Raw genomic sequence first — 24767 nt, 5'->3', positions numbered from 1 at the left:
TAACACTATATATCATTATATAACAAATATAACACTATAGGTTGTCTGATAGCATGTCTATGATAGATGTATAGTGTTATATTTGTTATATAATGATATATAGTGTAACATAGTGTTATATGGTATTATATGTTGTTACATATTGTTATACGGTGTTTATATGGTGTTATATAGTATTATATATAGTGTTATAATACACTTCTTACACTTCTCACACTTTGAGCACTTTTTACAGGATCCTCTACCTACATATATAAAAATACATAAACACTACTAGAAAATAAACCTTTAATGACGCGTAATGTGTGTCATTAAAGGGTATAGATGACACGCGAAAGAACGTCAAGGAAGCCCCCGTCATAAAATAAAGATGACATGCTTTTGTGTGTCATTTGTTTATGACACACATTCATGACACAAATTTACGACACACATGTACGACACACAATATGTGTCAAGGAAAGTCCTGTCATAACTGAAGATGACACACGTAAATGCGTGTCATGCTTTTACCTGTTTTTTTTTTTAAATTAGAATTATTGATTTTCACATTAAAAAACAATTATTTTACCTGTTTTTTTATAAAATTTATATATTTTTTATAATTACTAATTTCCACATTAAAAGACAATTAATGTCTCGTAATACAAAATAAATTACATATTTAACAAAATAATCAACTTTATAATATAATTTTGATAAATAATACAAAATAAATTACATTTATAGCGAAACAATTAAGTTTACACAACATTTTTTATATGATATTAACAAATATTATACTATATTTCATAAAATAATACAAAATTAACATTAACAATATTTCATTACAAGATATCATCAAATCAAATTGAACAATCTCCATCAGAAGACCACGCGAAATTGAGGTGTCGGAGCCGCTGGCCGGTAAAACCTCCCAACACCGGTCACCGGTCGTCGCTTAACTCTGGCCTTCGCTTAATGTGGTGTCTCTCCTGCCCAACGGTTGGCTACCATCATGTAATCCAAGTTTTATGGCTTGAATCGAGAAAAAACGAAAAAGAAAATGAAAACCATGGCAGATCTACAGCATCTCGAATCAGATCTACAACACTTTAACCCGATCTCTGTATCTTCATCACTAGATCTGATGAGGTAATGGACGAAGTCGTTTGGTGGCGGTAGTAGCAAAAAACGAAAGCTTCGTGTGAGACTTCATTCAGATCTACCAGGAGGACTCAAACACTAACACCGACACGATCGGTACCGGATCGAGCACTAACATTCTGTTCATCTTCGATCTTCAATACTCAGTTAGAAATCTAACACACATAATAACAAAATCAGATCGAAGGTATTAACCAATTGCATAACTTAAACAACAAACACGCACTAACATTCTGTTCATCTTCGATTTTCAATACTCGAGCACTAACATTCTGTTCATCTTCGATTTTCAATACTTAGTGGCGAAGAAGGGAATCGCGAAGGGAAGACTTGACTTGGTTTTGTTTGGGAGAAAGAAATTAGAAATCTTGTTTTTGGTTTTGGCTTTGAGATGGATGTGTGATATTAACTGACAATGGGAATATGGACGGTCAAGATTGTTCATTTCTTTATATAAATGATGGTTAAGATTATGATCCGTGTGCCCTGTGTTTGTTTATGGTTAAACTTGAAAATATAAAAAAAAAACCATTATACTTTCATCTATAATTTTCATGATTATTCTATACTTTTATCTATTATTTTCAATTATTCTCAAACTTGATTATTCTATACTTTTATCTATTATTTTCAATAACTTAGAGATTATCCGCGTTACGTTGTGGGGTTGCGTTCGATATCTATTCTGGTTTAATAGAACAACCAACCGAAAGAAATAAACTCAAAAGAATATTGACACGTTTTTTACACCAATCGAAAAGCATAAAAATAAATTTAAATTGGACAGCCAGATGGGCTGATTTTAAATTAATTGCAAATGAAAACTTAAACGTTACCTTAAATATAACTTTAATAAAAAAAGGAACATCAAACTAAAACACTAAACATAAAGAAAGGTATAGAAATAGAAATAATAAAGTCTAGAAAAAAAATTACATCGAAACCCACCACCACTAACGAACACCTCCACCCCCGGGCAGGCCACCACCGCCGCCGTAACCACCACACCAACCTCATTGACCCTGCTGCTACACACCACAACAAACCACAACGCCACAAACATCACCCTCCACGGGAGGACGCCACCGGAAAACAGATCCGAGATGGGTGGTATAGTGTTTGGTGGTGAAAGAGAGTTTTGTTAAGAGAGGGTTTAGAGATTTAGAGAAAAAAGGGTCTAGAGAGAGTTTTTGTTAAGAGAGAGATATGAGCTTAAATATATATAGATGGTTAAGAGAGAGAGTTTTTTAATTAAAAATGACCATTTTGCCCTGAGAAAAGGACAAAATAGCAGGATTTTATAAGATAAATATGACCTAATCTCACTTTTGGACCACAAGGGCAATAAAACTGAAACCACAGGGACCTAGATGCAAAATGTTTGAGTTTTGGACTAAAGTGGGAAAAGTGACCAAACCTCAGGGACTAAAATGACAGTTTACTCTTATATGAATAGATAATGATGATAACATTGGCCAGCCGAGCTCGAGCCAATCTTTGGCTCGTTTAAGCGATACTGAAGCGAGCACGAGCCGAGTTTTTAGCTAGTCTGAGGTTGCTCTTAAAATAGCTCGAGCCGAGCTCGAGCTTTGGGTCTTACTTGCGAGCCAAGCTCGAGCTCAAATTAGTAGGCTCGAGATCGAGCTTCATAAAAACATGACGAGCTAATCTCGAGCCCAGTCGAGCTCGGGCTCGGCCCAGCTCGTTTACACCTCTAATTCTATGTACTTTACATGCCTATACAAATGCTAACATAGACACGTTTAATGCTAAATATTTAAAATATATAAAAATTTTTAGAGTACACTACAATTTATAGTCCATGTGGTTAACACATAATGGCATGTTGCGTTCTTATTTGGCAAAATTGAACAATCAAGTTTCTGTGATTGTTGATTTGAATCAATAAGGTCCATTTTTAACAATTCCTGTTACTCAGTGCTAGCACTCAATATATGTTACGATACCCAAAAAAATTACATGATTCTGAATATAACTCTATGTTTAACGAATCTTATACAGCCACGTCGATAAAGCCATAAAAACGAATATGGTACATGTATCGGCGTTGTTTGTCGGTATTTGTTTGGCTTGTTACGAGAAAAAATATCAACTATATTGTAATTTGTAAGTGATGGATTTTTATGGTTTGTTTGTTGTGACAAAAGAGATAGAACCAGGATAGTAATGGTGGTATAATTTGAGGTTTGACTTATCTAGAAGAAATAATAGAGAAACCTGTATCAAACCTAAAACTAGGGGTTTGTTTGAACGGACTGGTGAAGACAATCTAGATAATTATTTTTTGTTTATTATAAAAAATGTAAGGATGTTAAATGATCATAATACCCTCACATGTTTTGCATGTGAGGTAACTTAACCAAGAAAACAAACGAGGTTAGTGGTAAAGGTTGGCCCCTGTAGTAAAATATGAACACAAAGGTTGGTTTTTACCGATTTCATAGTAAAATGTATGAAGTGCAATTTAAGTATAACATAAAGGTTGTTTTGTGCAATTTAGTCTACTAAAAATTCATACTTTCATGTAATGTATTTCAAAATTATTTTATTTTAAGTGAAAAATTTATGCGGGAATTACAAGGGAATAAATTTTAGTAGGAGGAAAATTTTAAAGATTGAAATAAGTTAATGGGTGTAAAGGAGGGAAACGAAAATTTAACTCGCATAAGGAAAGATGACAATTTTTATGACATAAAAAATGTGTGTCATAACATACAAAAATATGTGCTATAAATTCTTCAAATTTAAGAAAAGATGACGGTTTTTATGACACAAAAAAATGTGTGTCATAAATCCTTCATATTTTACAAATGATGACATTTTTTTATGACACACATTTTTGCATGTCATAAAATTAGTGTGTGTCATTGTTCGTGTGTCATTAAAGATCTTTTTTCTAGTAGTGAAAATGAATTTAAAATAATTTGGGCCCGCAAGGAAAATGGGTTATGAGGAGTCACCCACCTTGCCCTTGCTAAAGATCAACACTCCATAAACCTCATATGTAGGAGAAGACGAATATTTATATTCATCACTAGTTTGTACTTTAGCGCCACATGGCATTCATGCTAGTATCCTTAGAGTAGATTGGGTGTCGACGCCTATTATTGCTATACAACTTCTAGTCTTTGATCGTGAGTACTGCACTACGTCATTTTGGTCGGCTCCTGGGGTTCAAAACATTATATGTCCACAAGTATGTTATCACAACATGCTCCGGATGAGAGTTAGCTTATTTGGTGATTGTTTATACGTATAAGTGTCCTTCTAGAGTTGTAGCTCCGAAGATGTATGTGAGGTCTTCAAGTCGTAGCTCTGGAAGTAGATATTAGGTTCTGGATTCGTAACTTCGAAGATGGATGAGGGGTTAAGTAGACGTAACCCTGAAGATGGGTATGGGGCTTCAAAGTTGTAACTATAGCTTGATATTTCAGGTTGAAGTGCGTCAAATAAGATGTAGTCGAGGTGTTACCCCTTTATAGGGTATTGCTTGAGTATAAATTACTAAAGTGTAGGGGCGACACATAAAAAATCAAAACACTGAATTGTAAATGAATTACCTGGTATAACTTAACCAAAAAAACCAATGGTTCATTTAAGCCAATTTCTATGGTTTTTCGGTTATGGGTTTTGTAATAGTTGGGTCGAATTGAACTTAATCTTCGACCAACCGATCAATTTTGTTTCCTCTAGTTGCAGACATCATATAACCCTTACGCTCAGCTACATACCATAAACATCATTACTAAGATAAAAGTACAATTAAGGTAATTTGCAACTTCAGAACACATCACATCACATAAACATAATACAAAAATATGCGGAGTTAAGAAAACCATCTTCCATGTTTCAATATTTGTTCAAATCAAGTTCACACCACATGTTTAAGTTATAAAATAAGGGGTTTTAATTTTTGTATGAGATTAGGATGATGAATGTAATGCTTGAGTTTTAGATATAATTTTATTAACATTAAAGCTTAAATTTTATAAACTTTGGTTTGTTTTCTTGAATTGTATGAAACTTTTTGTTTTCTTTGAATTTACAAATTTAGGTATCAAAATAGAATTAAAAGTTTATAGAAAATTCAAAGATAGATGTCTTTAATCACTGTACACATACTAAGAAAAAAAACCATAATTTTTTTTTTTTGTAGTATTAGGAATGATGTTGGCAAAGATATTAGAAGGCTGGAGACAAGATCCATTAGGTACATGAATTATATGTGATTTATTGGTGCTTTTATAGCTTTTACACAAGTCGTAAATACTTAACATTGTGTAGTGCCTTTAATGCTTATAACATATCGTGTAGATTTGATATTTGCATAAATCATGTAAAGTGTGATGCAGGAGCATTCTCGGGTACTAACCTTCTTAGAGGATTAGGTTATGTTGGGTCTAAAGGAAGTTTAACAACGAATTTCACAGGTGATGGTTGTGGATTGAAGGCGGAGATCGTAAGCTATGATGGTGGGCCATTGGATAATCAAGGAGAAGAGCAAGACAACGAAACGAAGAATGAGGGTATCGGAAAAAATGGGAAGTAGATTTCTTTGGATTAAGATTTCGTTATTATCTTTTAGTATTTTTTTAATAAGTATTTTCATCTTTAATTGTTTTTGAATATTTTTAGATTGTGATCGGCCACTATATATATGAGGATTTAGGGTTTGGTTGTTTTTTTAGATTATTTACTATGTGTCTATGCGTTCTTGATTACCACTTACATGTGCTTTTCTTTGCATTAAAGTGTTGTAAGATATGATGCAATATTATTCAACTATCTATGTTAATACTATTAAGATAATTAGAAATGAAACCTAATTAAATCATAACTCAATTACGAAAATCATACCTACATAATAATCTTATTTAGATATTTTATGATTTTATCCAGTCATTATATTCTATATAACATTGTAATTAATATATTCTATTCAATATCCTAAATAATACATTTTGTCTAATATTTAGATATTTTATCCAATCATTATTAACATATATTTTAGATAACATTGTAATTAATATATTCTATTCCATATCCTAAACAATACATTTTGTCTAACATACTTGGGCAATTGGAACAACAGGAGACCAAACACCCGGTTCAAGAGCAAACAACGAAGATGTTAGAGCATTCTCATCCAATCCATCAAATTATACATACATTCCACTAAAAGACAACTCATATATCAATATATTTTCACTAAAAACAAATACTTTTTCTCTTACCTTTTCAATTAAATAATATTATCATTACATTTTTCTCTCTCCTTCACTTACAACCACTTTCAATATATATTAAAAAAATTATACTGGGTGAACGTGAACAGTGTCCCCCCAAATATACAGATGAACAGTAACATTTTCTCTCTCCTCTACTCACAACCATTTTTTATACCCTTTATAATATAAAAATTACCCCTCACATATTTTGATGGTTTTGATGAGAATGCTCTTAATGTAGGAAAATGGACGATGTTGAGAAAATAAACATAAAACTTAAAAGGTAATAATACTCTTTAACGCCAAATAGTGACGGCATATGAACAACCACAGATCTAAAAGCGGCGTGACCGCAAAAGCATCACGACAACTCTTCAATGACATGTATTACGACCGTCACACTTGACAACAACGACCAAAAAATGGGAAATTTTGCCCTAATCTATCTATCTATGTGTGTGTGTTTGTATTAGGCATCCATTGGAAAAAGATCAGAGCAAAAGAAAAAGTTCGACACACAAAAGAGATGTTGGGAGAAGCGTGGCACTTGCGACAGAGAGGAAGAGAGAGAGAGATGGAGAATACAATAAGTGTAAACTCAAAAAAAAAAAATTAAAGTTTTATCGAATAATAAAAAAACTACCTACAGTTTTATACATTACTAATGAACTATTGATAAAAGTAGAATGAGAATAACTAAAAAATAAAGTTTATAAAATTATAGCTATTAATAAACACAATAATTTTTTATAATATTTAATGTAAAATGTAGCTAAAATATATTATTATATTAGATGTTATATTATGGATGAGCATGTAACCGGACCGGTACCAATACCGAAAAACAAAGATAGGTACCGGTACTGGTTTTTACCGATAAATCAAACAAAATACCGTGTCGATGCCGAAAAATGAAAAAAATAAGTACCGGTACTGAAAATAATCAGTACAGTATCGGTACCGGTACCAAATGCTCATCCCTATGTTATATTATTAATATAAAATGCCCACACCATAACATTTAAAGCTACACAAAGAAGGTTAGCAGGCGGTCACTCTTAAAAAGGTAAAGAAACGTTGGATGCATTATTTAGCAAACTAATAGGCCTACTCGACGACTAATTGATAATAGGGTACCTGGTGGGGTATGAGATCGACTATGAGATATAGTTTTACAATCAAATATGAGCCTGGAATTACGAATACCCACCCTGAACCCGTTCATTTGTAATCCCTAGATTGGAATAATGGAGTAGAGTTCTTTAACTTATTTCTAACTAGTGATGGGTTTTTTTAAAACCGAAATCCAAAAACCGACCCGAATAAAACTGTGATTGTGTAATTCTCTCTTAATTTTAGAGAGATATGTACAGTATATTATATAGCAATTTACAATTATAAATACATGGAAGGTAATAACTACTATTCAATACATTGAATATAGAAAATAAAAAACTGTCAATGGTAGGAGAGATTGTAGGAGAAAATTGAGATGATTGAAATTATCTTTTATCCCCCTGCAAGCGAAACAGTGGCGGACGAACTCGAAGTAAGTCTCGAAATTGCTCAAAAAGAGGCCGTGGTAAGCTTTTTGTAAAGATATCCGCAAGTTGAAGCTTGGTAGGAACAAACTTAGTGTGTAATTTCCCGGACATAACCAACTCTCGAACAAAGTGATAGTCTAGATCGATGTGCTTTGCACGTTTGTGTGACACCGGATTTTGACTCATGAATAATGCACTTTTGTTGTCACAAAGGAGAGTAGGTCGTGTTGGTGGAAGCGCATGAAGCTCCTGTAACAAATGAGTAATCCAAACAATTTCCGCTGCCGCATTTGCCATAGCCCTGTACTCCGACTCGCAACTCGATCTTGAAACCGTTGGTTGTTTCTTAGCACTCCATGATACCAAGTTACCTCCCAAAAAAAATTGAGTAACCATAGGTTGATCGACGCGTTTCAATACACCGTGCCCAATCCGCATCCGAGTAACCTAAGATAGATGAAGTCGTAGGACGCGTAAAAACAAGCCCATGAGAGATAGTGCCCTTGACATACCTTAATATCCTCTTGACCAATTGAAAATGTTGAATAGTGGGTGCATGTAAGTGTTGACAAGCCTGATTAACTGCATATGCCAAGTCGGGTCGAGTAATGGTCAAGTACTGAAGAGCTCCAACGAGAGAGCGATAGAGGGTGGGATCAGAATATGGAGTGCCGGCCGTGGTGAAGGTATCGGATGTGGAAAGGGGAGTATGGACGGGTTTGGCATCGGTTAAACCTGCTCGGCTGAGGATATCATTAGCATACTTAGTTTGCGTAAGGAAGAGACCCGTGTCAGAATGAATCACCTCAAGGCCGAGAAAGTAGGTCAGAGATCCTAGGTCTTTGATGGCGAATTCCTGATGCAAACGGCTCGTGAAAGCAGCAACCAATGTGGGTTTGTTGCCCGTAAGAATGAGATCATCCACGTACACAAGAAGGTACATAATGGAATCGCCATGGTGAAAAACAAAAAGAGACGGGTCGGCCCGACTGCATTGAAAACCGTAGGACAAAAGAAAGGAGCTAAGCCTTTGAAACCAAGCTCGTGGAGCTTGTTTGAGACCATAGAGGGCTTTGTTAAGTTTGCAAACATGGTTTGGGAAACGAGGGTCGATAAAGCCGGGAGGTTGCTCCATATAGACGGTTTCAGATAAGAGCCCGTTAAGAAAAGCGTTGTTCACATCGAGTTGACGGAGGGACCAACCATTTATGACAGCCAGAGATAGAACAATGCGAATGGTAGACGCCTTTACGACGGGACTAAAGGTATGAGTAAAGTCAAGACCCGGTATTTGCGTAAAGCCTTGAGCAACGAGGCGAGCTTTATGACGATCAATAGTACCATCAGAGTGGTATTTGGTTCGAAATACCCACTTGGAACCGACGACATTTGTGGATGAGGGCCGTGGCACGAGGGTCCAAGTACGATTTTGGTTAAGGGCTTTAAGCTCATCATGCATTGCATGCATCCAATGCGTATGTTTAGAAGCACTTTTATAACCTTTTGGAACTGTATTGGTGAGAAGAGAAGCATGAAGACATGAGTGCATGGCATTAGCAAGATAGGCGGAATGTTTGGGGTTTGGTTTGAAGGTGCCAACCTTTGAACGGGTGACCATGGGATGCGTTTGGGCCGAGGATGATGGGGCAGTAGGCTGTGGTGGAGATGGGGTAGGAGAAGTTGATGGAGAGGTATGTGGTGAAGTGTTTGTAGGAGGGGAAGACATGGGGGAAGGTGATGGAGTATTAGTATTTGATAGAATAGGATCGGGTATAGGAGAAGTTTCAGATGAGGTGGGGTTAGGAAATGAATGAGTGGTGGTGTCATTTTTGCACAGAGAACAAGGTGGTATGGGAATAGATGTGGTTTGGTGAGTGGGTTGCGATTTGGTAGGTGGAGTTGTGGATGGATTGAAGGAGGTGGGTTCATGAAAAGTGGAAAGAAACAGGTTGGCAAGGGAAGTATGAGACGATTCGGAGACATACGGGAAGAATGTCTCGTCAAAGCGAGCATGTCGGGTTACATACGTACGTGAAGATGCCGGGTCAAAGCACTTGTATCCTTTGTATTGAGGAGAATAGCCTAGAAAAATGCAAGGAATACTACGGGGTGCTAGTTTGTGAGGGGCATAATCACGTAAATATGGATAGACGCAACATCCAAAAACCCGAAAATTGGTATAAGTGGGTGTCGTTGAGAAGAGTATCTCGAAAGGTGATTTTTCTTTTAATACCTTTGTTGGTAAGCGATTTATGATATACGTAGCGGTACTAAAAGCGTCAACCCAATGAGTAATGGGAACACGAGCATGAAAGAGCATGGCTAAACCGGTTTCGACTATATGGCGGTGCTTTCTTTCGGCACGGCCATTTTGTGGTGCGGTATATGGACATGAAAATCGATGAAAAGTGCCGTTTTCATCAAATATTTTACGCACTACTTGATTAACAAATTCCGTACCACCATCACTTTGAAAAACCTTTACTTTTCTCGAAAATTGTGTTTGAACAAGGCGCAAAAAAGTTTGAAAAACTGAATAGAATTCAGGTTTGGTTTTAAGAGGATATAGCCATGAAAATCTAGAGTGATCATCTACAAACACAACATAATACTTGTAACCATCCTTACTAGTGATGGGTGAAAGACCCCATAAGTCACAGTGGACAAGATCTAGAGGATGAGAAGCACGTTTTTCATTTGTGTGAAATGGTAATTTATGAGCTTTAGCAAGTTGACATGGCGAACACACATTTGGCTTAGGTAAAATAGAAGTAAAAGATAAATAACCAAGTCTTTTCAAAACAGAAATAGTATCAAAGGCAACATGCCCTAAACGATTATGCCATAATTCAAAAGAGGCTTTATTCGACGAAGTGGAAGCAACAAAAGCAAAAGACTTGTCCCGAAGCACATAGAGACCGTTTTCACACCGACCTTGAGCGAGAGGTTGGCTTGTTTTCCGGTCCTGAATCACAAAAAAAGAATTTGAGAAAAGAACATCAACTGGATAATCATTTGTCAACTTGCTAACGGAAAGAAGATTCTTAGTTATAGATGGAACAACCAAGACATCGTTTAATTTAACGTTTTTGTTTATGGCGACATGGCCTTTATGAGAAATTGGTAACGAATTACCATTGCCAAAAACAACCGACGAAGAACCGGTATAATTTGAAAAGGAGTTTAGATTACCAGCATCATTGGTCATGTGAAGATCGGCGCCGGTATCGGCTGTCCAATCAGGGCCATCTTCTGAAACATGGCATTGGGCATGGAAGGCACGAGCAAGTCCTTCATCACCCGAGGCAGAGGCCACAAAAGAAGATAGCTTGGGACACTTGTTTGCATAATGTCCATTAGTGCGACATAATTGACAATGTGGTGGTCTGCGTGGGCCTTTGGATGGGTTCGGTTGATGCTGTCCTCGAGAATAGGAAGCGGATCCAGATCTAGATCGATTGGTGGAAGACCCGGGAGACCGATTTCTTGGCTGGTGAGCAACAAATGCAACCGGAGCAGGAGTAGGCGGGTGAAGAGTGTGTAAGAATTGTTCTTGGCTTTCGGCTTTTGTGAGTAAATCACGGAAAGAGAGCGGGTCGCGAGCGGTGCGAATGGCTGTAGACCAGCTTTCAAAAGTGGAACCAAGTCCACAAAGGAACCGGTGGGTCTTGTCGGTGTCGCTTACGGGGTGACCGATAGCCGACAACTGATCGCAAATGGCTTTAAATTTGCGACCGGACTCAGCAACGGTGGATGAACCTTTGGTTAATTGACGAAGATTATCACGGAGTAAATGCATCCGTTCAAGGGAGGTGTTGCTATACGCCGCCTTGAGAGCGGTCCAGATTTGAGCAGCAGTGGATAAGCCGAGTATCTCGGCGACGGCCTCCTCGGTTAATGAGGAGTTGAGGATAAGCACAGCTTGTTGGTCAGCGATGAACCAGGCTGCGTGGGCAGGGTTAGGCTGCTCTTTGGAGTCAGCGGTAATTGTTTTCGGAGGTTGAGAAACGGAACCATCGACGTGGCCGAGTAGTCCCTGATTCGCGAGGAGAGGAATGATTTGGTTGTGCCAATAGAGGTAATTGGTTGAAGAAAGTTTGATAGTGAGCATGTGAAGAATAGTGGCCATGGGAAGTTTGAGATCAGAGGTGTTGGAAGAAGAGGAGGAAGAAGTGGTTGACATGGCTTGAAGAGGAAGAAAAATTGGTGCAGAGGAAGAGAAGAAAGGACCGATTAGGCTGATACCATGTGATTGTGTAATTCTCTCTTAATTTTAGAGAGATATGTACAGTATATTATATAGCAATTTACAATTATAAATACATAGAAGGTAATAACTACTATTCAATACATTGAATATAGAAAATAAAAAACTGTCAATGGTAGGAGAGATTGTAGGAGAAAATTGAGATGATTGAAATTATCTTTTAAAAACTAACCCACACCCAATTATAGTGTGACCCGATTAACCCGAACAACATGGAACCCAAAACCAGTGTTCGATTTGGTAATCGAGTAAGAAATTGTTAATCTGGTTACCTAATTAACCCAAATTTACATAAAAAAATGTCAGTTATACATACATAATCAATAGAAAAGTCTAGTTTTTATCCCATATGTTTTGTTTTTGTTGTGAACGTGGTGTTTTGTTTGGGCAATTAAAAAGATTCTGTTTGGTTGATACAATTTAACGTTTTCTTTTTAGTTTATGTGATTGGTTAATACAGTTTGGTTTAATGCTTATTTTATTTCATGTATTCTAGTTAATATATGTTTTTACATCATGTGTTAGAACGAAATATATATTGGGGGTGTTTTTATATGATACTAGGTTATCACCCGGGTGGCAACCCGGGTTGAAGAAAACTATTAAGATAAATATAAAGTGTATAAATAAAATAAAATACAAAGTCTCATGTTACATAAATTAGTGATACAGTGGATATACAATTTAAAGATAGTCGAGTCCCTTTGAAGATGCATATCATTCGAGTTACCAAAATCCTTCCTTTAGTAAATTGAGTTCGCTCTACAAAAAAAAAAAAAAAAAAAAAAAACAAATTATAAGTGTTTAAATATATAATATAAACTTTAGTGTCGATACCATATAATATAAACTTTGGTGTCGATACTAAGCTTGCTGAGATATTTGTTGATTTATATGTATTACGAGTTGACGTTATGTCGCGAATCCATCATCATCACAATAAAGACAAAACTTACCATATTAACAGATACTTAGCCTCATCAATCACCGTGCCCCGCAACACATTCATGAGCGTCTTGGTCTAAGTCCATTCATCAACAGATACAGGGTCTCTAACCCAATATCAATTCTAAAGTAAAGTTCCACCAATTCTTTTGAAGCAAGAAGCAACCAAAGCCAATTATTTCCTAATCATATCTTAGTTTAAACATATATTATCTGCCGTTCAATTTCTATTAAGATCAAAAGTAAAAATAAATATAAATTGTCACCTTTATCAGGGTCCACACAGACAATAGCAACTAAAGAAGAATTGAAGCTGTCACCTATTTTCAACCAATATTAATAATAAATAAAACTTTAAGAAATATGAAACAATTAACAAAGATATAACCATATTAATAAATCTTTAAATTTCTTACCATAAACAAAGCATTGTGCCACAAAGTTGCACTTCGCATATACGCTCTCGATTTTCTCGGGAGCTATGTACTCTCCTTGTGCCAATTTGAAAATGTTCTTTTTCTTGTTATTATGAAAATATAGCTAATATAACACTCAAAGCACGTAATCCTATTGGTGGCAAATTCAACATATATATTCTGGTCAACCCGCAAAATCTTGTAATACTCAACACCCATCATTCCTTGTTCGGTTATACGATTGATGAATACTTTTTCTTATTAAAATTTTGTCCAATTGCAGATACAATACCTAAACATCAGCTAACTGCCTCCCATCACGACATCCACCAACAGTGTATAGCTTTTCATCTATGACGACCACACCATGCTATAATACAAGATGGAACACAAAAGGTAATATGATATGTGTTTAAGACAACCAACTAATATAACATCACATATAAACAAACGCAGTCCCACTTGAGGTTTCAAAACTTAATGAATAATGGATATCTACAAACCTTATAATGGGCTATTGGCCATGGCCCAGCTACTGGGAGAGCAACCCGCCGGTCATATTTCAACTCAAAATGCCAATTGGAATTGTCCGAACCCATACCACCTCTTCCAGAGACCAAAAAGTTTTGTTAGTACGATTGCTGAAAGACAAACTAATTTCACTGAAGACTCTGGATCACAATCACACTATGAATTGCCCTCCAAAGTAAAGAACCAACACAACCTAGGCTACTTGAAAAAAGAAAAATGAGTAGTCATACCTTTGAAGAATAATACAGTAAGGTTTATGTTTAGTTGAACTCTTGAAAGATATTAATAGCGTTCTGTAAAAGCAAGTTAATGGGAAAAAAGTAATCTAATGGAGGGCCAAACAAATACTCTTATTGAACAGGTAAAATCTAGAAAAAAAAAGATAGGTAAAAAGGAAACATGTCATATGAATCGAATGTTGGCCAACGCCTAATTTTAATGCATAAAACCCCTTACACCTTTTATTTAAAAAAATAATATTATTGAAATAATTTGATTTTACTAATCACATTTGACTGATGAGATAGAACAAAAGAAAGTTAGCAGAGAAGAGTTACCTGAGCTTCCTTTCCAACTGCATCCATGTCGGCAAGGACAACTTTTCTTGCCCGCGGGTCATTGCACAGTTGTTCCAAACTTTCAAACTACAAGTCATAGAATAAGTTTTAATATAAAATGTGAAAAAAAAAATTCAAGCTTTTGTAATTTTTGTAACAAAGTGTAGGTTCAAAGAATAGGGTTATAACAGTGTGCGGGAAATTGAAGTCTTGGTCAAATATATAAAACATATTAAATGCAAATGAAGTTTAATTATTTCCTAATCATATCTTTGTTTAAACATATATTATCTGCCGTTCAATTTCTATTAAGATCAGAAGTAAAAATAAATATAAATTGTCACCTTTATTCCTTCCTTAGCAGCCCATGCTTTGAGCATATCAGGGTCCACACAGACAATAGCAACTAAAGAAGAGTTGAAGCTGTCACCTATTCTCAACCAATAATAAATAAAACTTTAAGAAATATGAAACAACTAACAAAGATATAACCAAATTAATAAATCTTTAAATTTCTTACCATAAACAAAGCATTGTGCCACAAAGTTGCACTTCGCATATACGCTCTCGATTTTCTCGGGAGCTATGTACTCTCCTTGTGCCAATTTGAAAATGTTCTTTTTCCTGATATTATGAAAATATAATTAATATAACACTCAAAGCTCGTAATCCTATTGGTGGCAAATTCGACCCATTCATATATTCTATTTCCTGATAATAAGAAAATATATAATTATCGAGAGCTATGTACTCTCCTTGTGCCAATTTGAAAATGTTCTTTTTCCTGATATTATGAAAATATAATTAATATAACACTCAAAGCTCGTAATCCTATTGGTGGCAAATTCGACCCATTCATATATTCTATTTCCTGATAATAAGAAAATATATAATTAATAAAATACTTATAGGTCATAATCCTGTTGGTGGCAAATTCGACCCGTTTACTTACAAATGGATTTGGGTTGCGTGTTATCTCTAACGGGTCAAACAAAGCATATAGTTAAAACCTCCTAGATCATTATGTTCAAAGAATTAAACTATCATAGAAATAAATATAGTTTTTGTAATCATTTTTTCACACATTAACTACTATAAAAGAAATAAAAATCTTTTGATATAAGGGATTCAACCTGACCCATATAAAACTGACCCATTTTGACCTGAATCTATTAGACCCATTAACCGACATGTCCTACCGGTCAATGATCTTTAAGCGGCCTCCAGGTGACCATAATCCTATGTCTCCGGTATGAAGCCATACTTCTTCATCGATTACTTCTCTCCTGATCAAATTAAATCAACACAAAACTCGGTATAATACACACATTTAAAGATACACAATTAAAAGTAGAAGAGGGTAATCAAGACTTAATTATACGTTTGCACTTCATCTTTGTAGTAGCCTTGAAAGACAATCGGTCCTCTCACACAGATCTCTCCACGAGGATATGGTTGATCATAGGATGTACAGTTCATTTCCGGAACATCTACAAGCTTTACTTCTGAAACAAGAAATTATTAAAAAAATAGAATATAAATTTTATTATTATTGTTATCATATGATCGAGACTTTAATTGACATTTCATACTTTTATACGTTTCAACATTCCTACTAAATTAGTGAGAACTGAAGTACCCTGTGCTAAATTCATCTCATAATTCAAAGAATGGCAAACTATAGCTTCTAATATTTTATTGAAAAAGAAAAAAACTGACCACAAGCAGCATTAGGAGCGCCCACGTGACCCGAGGTGACATCGTTGACATTCATAAACGTTATAACACAAGAACTCTCGGTCATTCCATACCCCTCAGATACAGGACAACCAAAGCACCTGAAAACATGTTAGTTTTCTGTTAAAATAATTAATAATATGAATATATGACCTTTTGTGATAATAAAATATTGAAAACTAACTTACACTTTAAGAAAATCCCTGACACCAGGTAACGAACTTCCATTGCTAATCGGGCGAATCTATTTTTATCGTTGTTAGTATGAGATTAAAATATGCACATAATAAACTACTTGTAAACAAAAAAAAAAGTACCTCACAGTAATGGTATATGCATAATCACCTTTATCTCCCAGTCTTAATAATCAAAATTAAACCCATAGTAAAACTTAAAATTCCAATCAAAATTTAAACCAATTACCGCTACAAATGTATCTAAAATCAACCAGCATATTTTACCAGAAGTTTGCCATTGTTAAGCAACACTGTAGTGGTGTACTCTGCAACAATACGACAACGTTTGCATCAATCCGGTCTCTCTTTTCACGCTCTCATCGGCCATTATATTAACAATTAAGATTTTGTTTTTCAAAATTGTAAAGAAGTTGTATATGATTTCAATTGAAAATTAAAACATTTGACCTCATTCATCTATATTTAATTATACTTCCATTTTTTAGTCAAAATCTATGACTTCAATTCCAAGAGTAGAAATAACAATAAACACCCACTAAATGCCCCAACTTTAGACCAAATTCAACCACCCCTTGAATCAAAAACCAATCTCAGAAACCAAATTAATCCAGAAAAACTAATAACTCATTTGAAACCCTTGAAATCAAAATCTAAAAAAAAAAAATATTTGGAAATCAAATACCGAGAAACATGAAAGGCGATTGATACCTCGATGATAATAACCAGAATCTGAGATTTGAATCGGAGATTTGGATGATTTAAGAAACTAAAACCCTGAAACAATTTCACAAAAATAATCCAGAAAAATCAAGAATCTTCTCAAGTTATAGAAATAACAACAAACATCCATTTGTTGAAATACGATTTTGGTTTTTAGGGTTTAAAAATAGGATGATGAAGATCTGGGATTGAACGATGATGATGACAAACCTTGATGATGATAGGAAGATTGGTGAAGGCGGCTGTAGTTTGGGTTATAGAGAAGAGGGAGAGAGTGTAGTTAGGGTTTCAGAGAAAATATGAAGAGTGAGAAGCTGAATGAGAAAAAAGAAGGGTATTATAGGATCCGATTTTGTGGGTCGGTTTTGGCCATTCGGATCCCACGAAATAAGGGGAAATCACATGGAAGTTTTTGGAGCCAAAATCAATATCAAGAAGCCCTATGGTGATGACACCTCATTCTCCAAGCCCTTATAACATGACACATCAGCCCTTATTTAACATGTTTATTATATATAATAGATAATAGATTTTGTGTGTTTTATTTATTGAATATCATATTAAGTTAAATCGTAAAGTATAGATTGCGACTTGTACTTAGAAACCCCTATCCTGATTAACCCAACCCATGTAAAACCAAAATGAATAACCCGAAATCAACCTGAATTTTATTTGGGTTAGGTTACGGGTAGACTTCCTATAAAAAAAAACTGAATAACCCGAAACCCAATTAAAAATCCTTGAAAACACCCTTAGGGGGCGTTTGGTTCGCAGTAATTCAATGGAATTTAAGGGAATTGGAATTTGAATTCCATCTCTTAAGATGTTTGGTTCACAGAATTTGATGGAATTGGAATCCCAATTCCAATCTTCATGTGTTTGGTTGACAATGGAATTGGAATTGGAATTAGGCATGAATTCCTTCAAATTCCTTTAACTAAAGGAATTCAAAATCCTTCCTATATGTAAAGGAATTAAAGTAAATTCATTGGAATCTTTGACCCACACCGTTTCAACCCGTACCGTTTCGACCTATACTGGTTTCGATCTGAACCGTTTCGACCCGTACCGCTTCGACGCGTACGGTTTCGACCCATACCGCTTCGACGCGAACGATTTCGACCCGTACCGTTTCGACTCGAACAGTTTCGACCCGTACTGTTTCGATGCGAACCGTTTCGAATCGAACCGCTTCGACCCGAACTGGTGGTTGTGGGTGCCGGGGTGATGGATTCCAATTAATTTGAAAACCAAACACAACAAAAATGGAATTGAGATTCCAATTCCAACAATTTCCAATTCCAAGTGGATTGTTTAAATTACAAATCCAATTCCTTTAAATTCTAATTCCTATACAAATTCCAATTCCAATTCCAATTCCAAATCATTCCACGAACCAAACGCCCCCTTATTTCTAATTATGATTACAGGTGGGCCCATTTGTTATTTCGAATCTTAATCATAAGTGGTCCTGTTTATTATTTTCTAATTTTGTTCACAAGTGGGCCTACTTATTATTTCTAAACTTGATTATTAGTGGGCCTATTTCACTGATCAACATTGTCTACGACCATCATACTGAAAATGAAATTTGTTGAATGTATTTTATTTGATGACCATATTATTTGTTGATTGTATTTTATTTGGGACCATATTCTTTAGTGATTTTAAATGTGATTAAACACATACTAATGTAATCTAGGTACAAGAAGTTATATTAATATCCTCCAATTGGGATGTTTCTTTACTAAATCAAAAGATAAAAATCTTAACGCTTCGTAAAAGGGTAAATTAATTTTAAATTTATACTTTTGAATTTAAATTAGCAAGAAAAAACTTCTCCCTCAAAAACATAGAGACTGTTCATATAATTTGAAAAATACCTATTAGCTAGTGATCTAGTGGTATGAGGCTTGCCCTCATAAAGTGTCGGGGTTATAATTTTTGCAAGTACAATGATAGTTGATATTTAAGTGTAAAAAGTTGCTATCAAAAATATTTAAAAAAAAAACTAATTTGGTAGTGACGTTTATGTTTTATATTTTATATAGTAGTTACAAATTTTGACCTTTACTTTTTCTTTTTGAAATTATTTTTCTAATTTCTCATTTTGGCTAATCTAAATGTATTAACTGATAATGATTTGATCAATTTGTTTTTATAGTCAATTTAAGTGTTTTTAGTACAGAAAAATATATATAAATATGGGAAAAGATCAAATAGAAAGTTAATTTTCGCTAGGAAGGATAGGAAGCCATAGGATTATGACATGTGGCAAATTTTAAAATAAAGAGAAAGGGTATTTTAGTCAATCCAACTCCTTCTTCTTCCTTTTTCAAAACCCAGTAAATTCAAAAACCCACCATTTTCAAAACCCACCATCTTCAACTATTTCTTCACTTTCTATCTCAATAATCACTACATTATAGTGCGATTTTCATCACCAATCAATGATTCAGAACCCGATCAACGTGTTCTTCAGCTTTTTTTTTGAAGAAAACCCAGTTTAATTTCATAAAAAAAATCTCGTTTTCCAGGTGATTTTGGAGATAATCACTCGATTCGTTCGATTCGAGCGTTGATAAGTGTTTCTATCATTCAAATTTTGTCAATTGATGAAGAAATCGGCTTCAATCCATGTAAAAAATTCTTTAATTTCATTTTCATGATCTGGGTTTTTGATTTAGTCATTGCGTTTTACGATCTTTGCGGGGGTCCGAGGGCGGCAGCCCCCGGTAGCGGGGTCCCAGGGGCGGCAGCCCCTAGCGGGGTCCAAGGGGCAAAGCCCCTGGCTGGGGTTGAGCTGACCTAAATTGCTGTACTAAAAACGCATCAGAAAAATTAATTTTCCAGAAATTGGCTCATTTCGAAGACAGTAATTCGTAGACAATTCAGACAGTTCACAGTGACAGACAGTTTTATGTGTCCATTGCGTTTTAGAAATAAGAGAGTTTTATGTGGTTTCTGGCCATTGCGTTTTACAAATAAGACATTTCTGTGTGTATTCTGGCCATTGCGTTTTACAAATAAGTCATTTATTTGTGTTTTTGGTGCATTGCGTTTTAGGTAAAACACATTTTTATATGTTTTCTGGCCATTGCGTTTTACAAATAAGACATTTCTGTGTGTTTTCTGGCCATTGCGTTTTACAAATAAGTCATTTCTTTGTGTTTTTGGTGCATTGCGTTTTAGAAAAATGTCATTTTTAGGTTTTTTTTTTTCATTGCGTTTTACGTAACTGGTGGTTTTCTATTGCGTTTTACGCAACTGGGTTTTAATTTTTTTTTTAAATATAGCAATAGTATACTCGTTTTAAAGATAAAAAACGCTCGTTTTTTTGGTGCAATTTTTATAAAAAAATAATGTCGTATGAAAGAGTTATTAACGTTTAAAAAATGGGGGGGGGGGAATTGGATGAGAGAGAAACTATTGGCTTGGATTGACAAGAATGCCCTTGAACAAACTCACGCGCCTCTTTTCTTCCTTTCAATTTCCCTGATTTAATCTTAGTCCTTGATTAACTTAATGGATGGTCAAGATCACTTCCTATCCTTCCTAGCCAAATAAACTCTCCTATTGTATCTCCACTCATATAAATATTACTTTTCGAACATTTAAAAATGGAAACTTTAATAAAAGGAGGATATTGAAACATCTAATTTCTCATTTGGGCTAGTCTGAATGCATTAACTGACTATGATTTAATCAATTTGTTTTTAGCACAGAAAATTATATATAAATATTACTTTTTGAACAATTCTTTTAAAAATGGAAACTTTAATAAAAGGAGGATAATGAATGTTTCAAAATGGTATATGGGTTTAAATTCTTTGTCGTGAATTCGTGATCGTTCGTATAATTTGAAAAAGATAGCTTGATCAAGTTGTTCTATAACTTTTTATATATGTATTTCTTTACAACAATAAGTTGATTAAACCCCAAATAAACAAAAATGTGTTTTATATAACGCAAACTCTTCTTGAACCATTGATCATTACATAATTTAGACGGTTAAGATTAACTAGTGTTAAGCCCCTTATTTTCTTCTGACACTCCCAAACTAACTGAACCTTAACCCAGTTAGTTTTTTGCTGATGTGACATCCGACGTGGCAATTTTGTTGACGTGACATCTATTGTGGCACTTGAATAGTGATGTGGCATCTGACGTTAGCTAACTAGGTTAGAGCATTCACATCCATTCCACCAAATGGTGTGAGTGGGATTTTTATAATATAAAGAGCATGGTTGTAAAAATCCCGACTAGGAACCGATTAATCCCCGATTAATCATCGATTAATCTCGATTAATTTTCGATTAATTCCAATTAATCCCGATTATATCCGATTAATCCCCGGTTAATCCCCGGTTAATCGCTAGTCCCCACCTCACCGACCGACTAGCGACTAGCGATTTCTACAACCATGATAAAGAGTATAGAAACTGGTTGTGAGTGGAGGAGATAGAAAATGTTACTGTTCATCTGTATATTTGAAGGGACACTGTTCACCCCCTATAATTTTTTAATATATTTTGAAAGTGGTTGTGAGTGGAGGAGAGAGAAACGGTAATGATAAAAGTATAAAAAATATTATTTAATTGAACAGGAGAGAGAAACTGCAGTGTTTTTTAGTATAATTTAGGGTGAAAATATGGTGGAATAGATGTGAATGCTCTTAGAGTTCAACTAGTTTGAGAGTGCTAGAGGAAAATAAGTTGAAAGTTGGGAGTGTTGTATTACAAATCGAAAGTTAGGAGTGCTATCGGCCAATTGATTAAAGATGGGGATATTACTATAGTTTATTTTTTAGTTTAAAAAACTTAACATGTTATGCGATTATCAATGTTTGTGTCCCCGTCACATCACACGAACACCTGCTTGGTATACTGCTTAGTATACGCATTATGTTTATCGTCGAAATATGTTTACGGTGGGATGTAAAGTAAGAAAAATGCTTGAAACATTCAAATCAACAAAAAGACCATGTCCTCAAGAATTTATACCAATTGTTTTATAGCCACTCGAGCAAATAAAATGAATTTTTAAAACTGGAATTACTATTTTTACTTGTTTGTGAAATATCCCTCATGAGAACTATATAGACAAGTTTAATAATTAAAACTAAAGCTAAAAGGAAGTTCTTCTAAATAAAAAAGGACATCACTTTCACACTCACACTTTTTGGCTTAAAAATATAGGGCGTTGCTGTGGTTATTTGACATTTTATTCCAAGAAAATACTAAATTTCTTCATCAATTATATTCAGGGCCGACATATCGTGTCAGACACGATTTGTTAAGACACGAACACAAAATAGGTAAACACGAATGTGATATAAAATCTTATCGTGTGAGTTTTTACAAACACGGACACGAACTTGATAATGAACATGTAACATGAACATAACCTTTTAAGACACGAAACGACTGTTAAGACATAAACTCGCCCTTTACAAGTGTATCATACGACCTGTTAAGACACGAAACGACCTGCTAAGACACAAGCTCGCCCTTTACAAGTGTATCATACGACTTGTTAAGATATGAAACAACCTGATAAGACACAAACTCGCCCTGGAGGGTGGAGTGTTTAGTCTAAGTCTGGCCTATCGTGTCAGACACGACCTATTAAGACACGAACACGAAATAGGTAAACCCGAACTCGGCACGAAAATTAACATGTCTTATCATGTCGACCTGTTTGAAACATGAAACATGTTAAAGGTCAAACACGAACCTGCTAAGGTCGTGTCGTGTTTTTGTGTTCGTGTCTGAAATTGCCAGCGCTAATTATATTATTTATTAATTTTATTTTATTGTCGTTTTATTTTGTTTTTTTAGTAAGATTTTGAACTTTTATATAATATAATAAATATATTGAACAAGGCTCGTTCATTTCAAAACCAACATTGTATTAAAACTGTATGAACTGAATAAGCATGTGTATGTATATTGCGTTTCAATGAAAATGCAGGATGCCATAAAAAATAATAAAAACTGGAAATATAGTATAAAAACATAGTTTATTTTTCTCTACTGCTCTTTCTTTGATTTTATCTTATCTCTCCAGATTTTTTAAGTATACAAATGTGTACATATGCATTTAGATAAAGACTCAAATTATCATATTTAAAAAATAATAAATCTACATGCATTCTAGTCAATATATAAAATACTCAATAACAGTATTTCAGTTAATTATAAACATGATCACAATAGTATTAGATGAACTAAGGGAGGATCAAATACAAATAGTTATTTGCTGAGAAGTGTATGATGGATTTTAGATCTTATGATCACTAATTTATTGGTTAGGGGAGGGGGTGGTCACTAGTGATAAAATTTTATCACTCACAATATCCAATCATGTTCCGCCATGTCAGCAACCAGTTTTCCATCACTCACCACCACACCCAATAATTCCCCCCCAACCAACAACTACCCTTACAAAAAAACTATCACGGCCCTGAAATCAACGAAATGGGTTTACCGTGATTATATCACGCGTGGAACTTTGTTGTGGGGGTGGATATCACGCGTTATCTTTTGTTTTCGTGATAAAATAACGCACCGCCCCGGGCGGCCTTATGATTAAGTAGTGACAAAATTCCAACTTATATTTACGTAAATTCCAACCATTTTTTAACAGTAAATTTTTACACAAATGTTTTTGACGAGCCTAAACCATTGACCTCAAAGTGATCAACACCTTAATCCCAATAACTTATCACTTGGACCCAACTCCCCACCCAAAAAACAACCAACCATTTGATCTAGTTCAATTAACCTAAGGGTACAATGAAATAGAGTATTAAAAACTTAAATAATCAAATTTTCATAACTTCGAACCTAATTTTTGAATATTTTCAAGATTCATCTAAAATTTATCAATAACTTTTAAGTAGGTAATTTTTAAACTTATAATGGGTTTTAAAATCTTATATTGTAAACTTTTTTGTTACTTTTCTTAGGTCAAAATTCCCCTAAGTTCAAAGTTACCTACTAAAAAGTTATTGATAAATTTTAGCTACTAAATATTATTTAGTTTAATACTTAATTATAGATAATTATTATTTAGTTTAAACTAGGTTAGAATCCCGTGTATTACACGGGTTGAATAAATTTATATATTAAATAATAAAAAGTTATATTTTTATCAACCTCGTATATTGTACGGGTTAAATAAATGTAATTTTATATATCATATAATAAAAAATAGTTATATCTTTAAAAACCATGTGTATTACACAGATTAAATAAATGTAATTTTGTATACTAAATACTAAAAACGTCGTATCTTTAAAAAACCCGTGTATAATCGGGTTGAATAAATCTACCAAATAATAAAAATATTACATCCTTAAAAACCCCGTATGTTACACGTGTTGAATAGATCTAAAAAAGAGTTATATCTTTAAAAACCATGTGTATTACACATATTAAATAAATGTAATCTTGT

General features: G+C 34.5%; 3 protein-coding genes and 1 long non-coding RNA gene across 4 annotated transcripts; all 4 read right to left on the bottom strand.

Annotated features, from left to right (window-relative positions):
• Window positions 1-693: 693 nt before the first annotated feature.
• Window positions 694-1552, bottom strand: LOC110868953. Its single transcript, XR_002552883.2, has 2 exons — window positions 1377-1552; window positions 694-1301 (listed from the first exon to the last, which is right to left on the bottom strand). It is a non-coding gene; the product is annotated as an uncharacterized LOC110868953 (long non-coding RNA).
• A 9116-nt stretch (window positions 1553-10668) lies between these two features.
• LOC110867422 (retrovirus-related Pol polyprotein from transposon RE1) lies at window positions 10669-12182 on the bottom strand. Its single transcript, XM_022116454.2, has 2 exons — window positions 11132-12182; window positions 10669-10904 (listed from the first exon to the last, which is right to left on the bottom strand). The coding sequence occupies exons 1-2, from the start codon at window positions 12120-12122 to the stop codon at window positions 10864-10866; spliced, it is 1032 nt and encodes a 343-aa protein (XP_021972146.1). The 5' UTR covers window positions 12123-12182; the 3' UTR covers window positions 10669-10863.
• Window positions 12183-12987: 805 nt separating this feature from the next.
• Window positions 12988-13937, bottom strand: LOC110868952 (long chain acyl-CoA synthetase 6, peroxisomal-like). The gene is made up of 4 exons (XM_022118236.2): window positions 13860-13937; window positions 13568-13671; window positions 13418-13471; window positions 12988-13333 (listed from the first exon to the last, which is right to left on the bottom strand). The coding sequence occupies exons 1-4, from the start codon at window positions 13865-13867 to the stop codon at window positions 13212-13214; spliced, it is 288 nt and encodes a 95-aa protein (XP_021973928.1). The 5' UTR covers window positions 13868-13937; the 3' UTR covers window positions 12988-13211.
• Window positions 13859-17597, bottom strand: LOC110867086 (long chain acyl-CoA synthetase 7, peroxisomal-like; the record flags this gene model as incomplete). The annotated part of the gene is made up of 11 exons (XM_035975074.1): window positions 13859-13937; window positions 14071-14173; window positions 14656-14742; window positions 15000-15085; window positions 15176-15279; window positions 15855-15941; window positions 16037-16160; window positions 16375-16493; window positions 16581-16636; window positions 17298-17363; window positions 17520-17597. Coding segments are annotated over 10 exons (846 nt in total), but the record flags the coding sequence as incomplete, so codon positions are not given.
• Between the last annotated feature and the right edge of the window lie 7170 nt (window positions 17598-24767).

The sequence above is a fragment of the Helianthus annuus genome, chromosome 7 (assembly GCF_002127325.2).
Source record: "Helianthus annuus cultivar XRQ/B chromosome 7, HanXRQr2.0-SUNRISE, whole genome shotgun sequence".
Taxonomy (NCBI): Eukaryota; Viridiplantae; Streptophyta; class Magnoliopsida; order Asterales; family Asteraceae; genus Helianthus; species Helianthus annuus.
This window is presented reverse-complemented; position numbering and strand designations above follow the sequence as displayed.

What these genes read in the sequence shown, in the direction of transcription:
- LOC110867422 (XM_022116454.2), bottom strand. Translation starts at nt 12,122, where the DNA reads ATGTCAACCACTTCTTCCTCCTCTTCTTCCAACACCTCTGATCTCAAA. An exon ending in TCACATGACCAATGATGCTG is followed by an intron (nt 10,905 to 11,131) that starts GTAATCTAAACT and finishes TTTGTGATTCAG; the next exon opens with GACCGGAAAACAAGCCAACC.
- LOC110868952 (XM_022118236.2), bottom strand. An exon ending in GGCACAATGCTTTGTTTATG is followed by an intron (nt 13,472 to 13,567) that starts GTAAGAAATTTA and finishes GGTTGAAAATAG; the next exon opens with GTGACAGCTTCAATTCTTCT. An exon ending in CTGTGTGGACCCTGATAAAG is followed by an intron (nt 13,334 to 13,417) that starts GTGACAATTTAT and finishes AGATATGATTAG; the next exon opens with GAAATAATTGGCTTTGGTTG.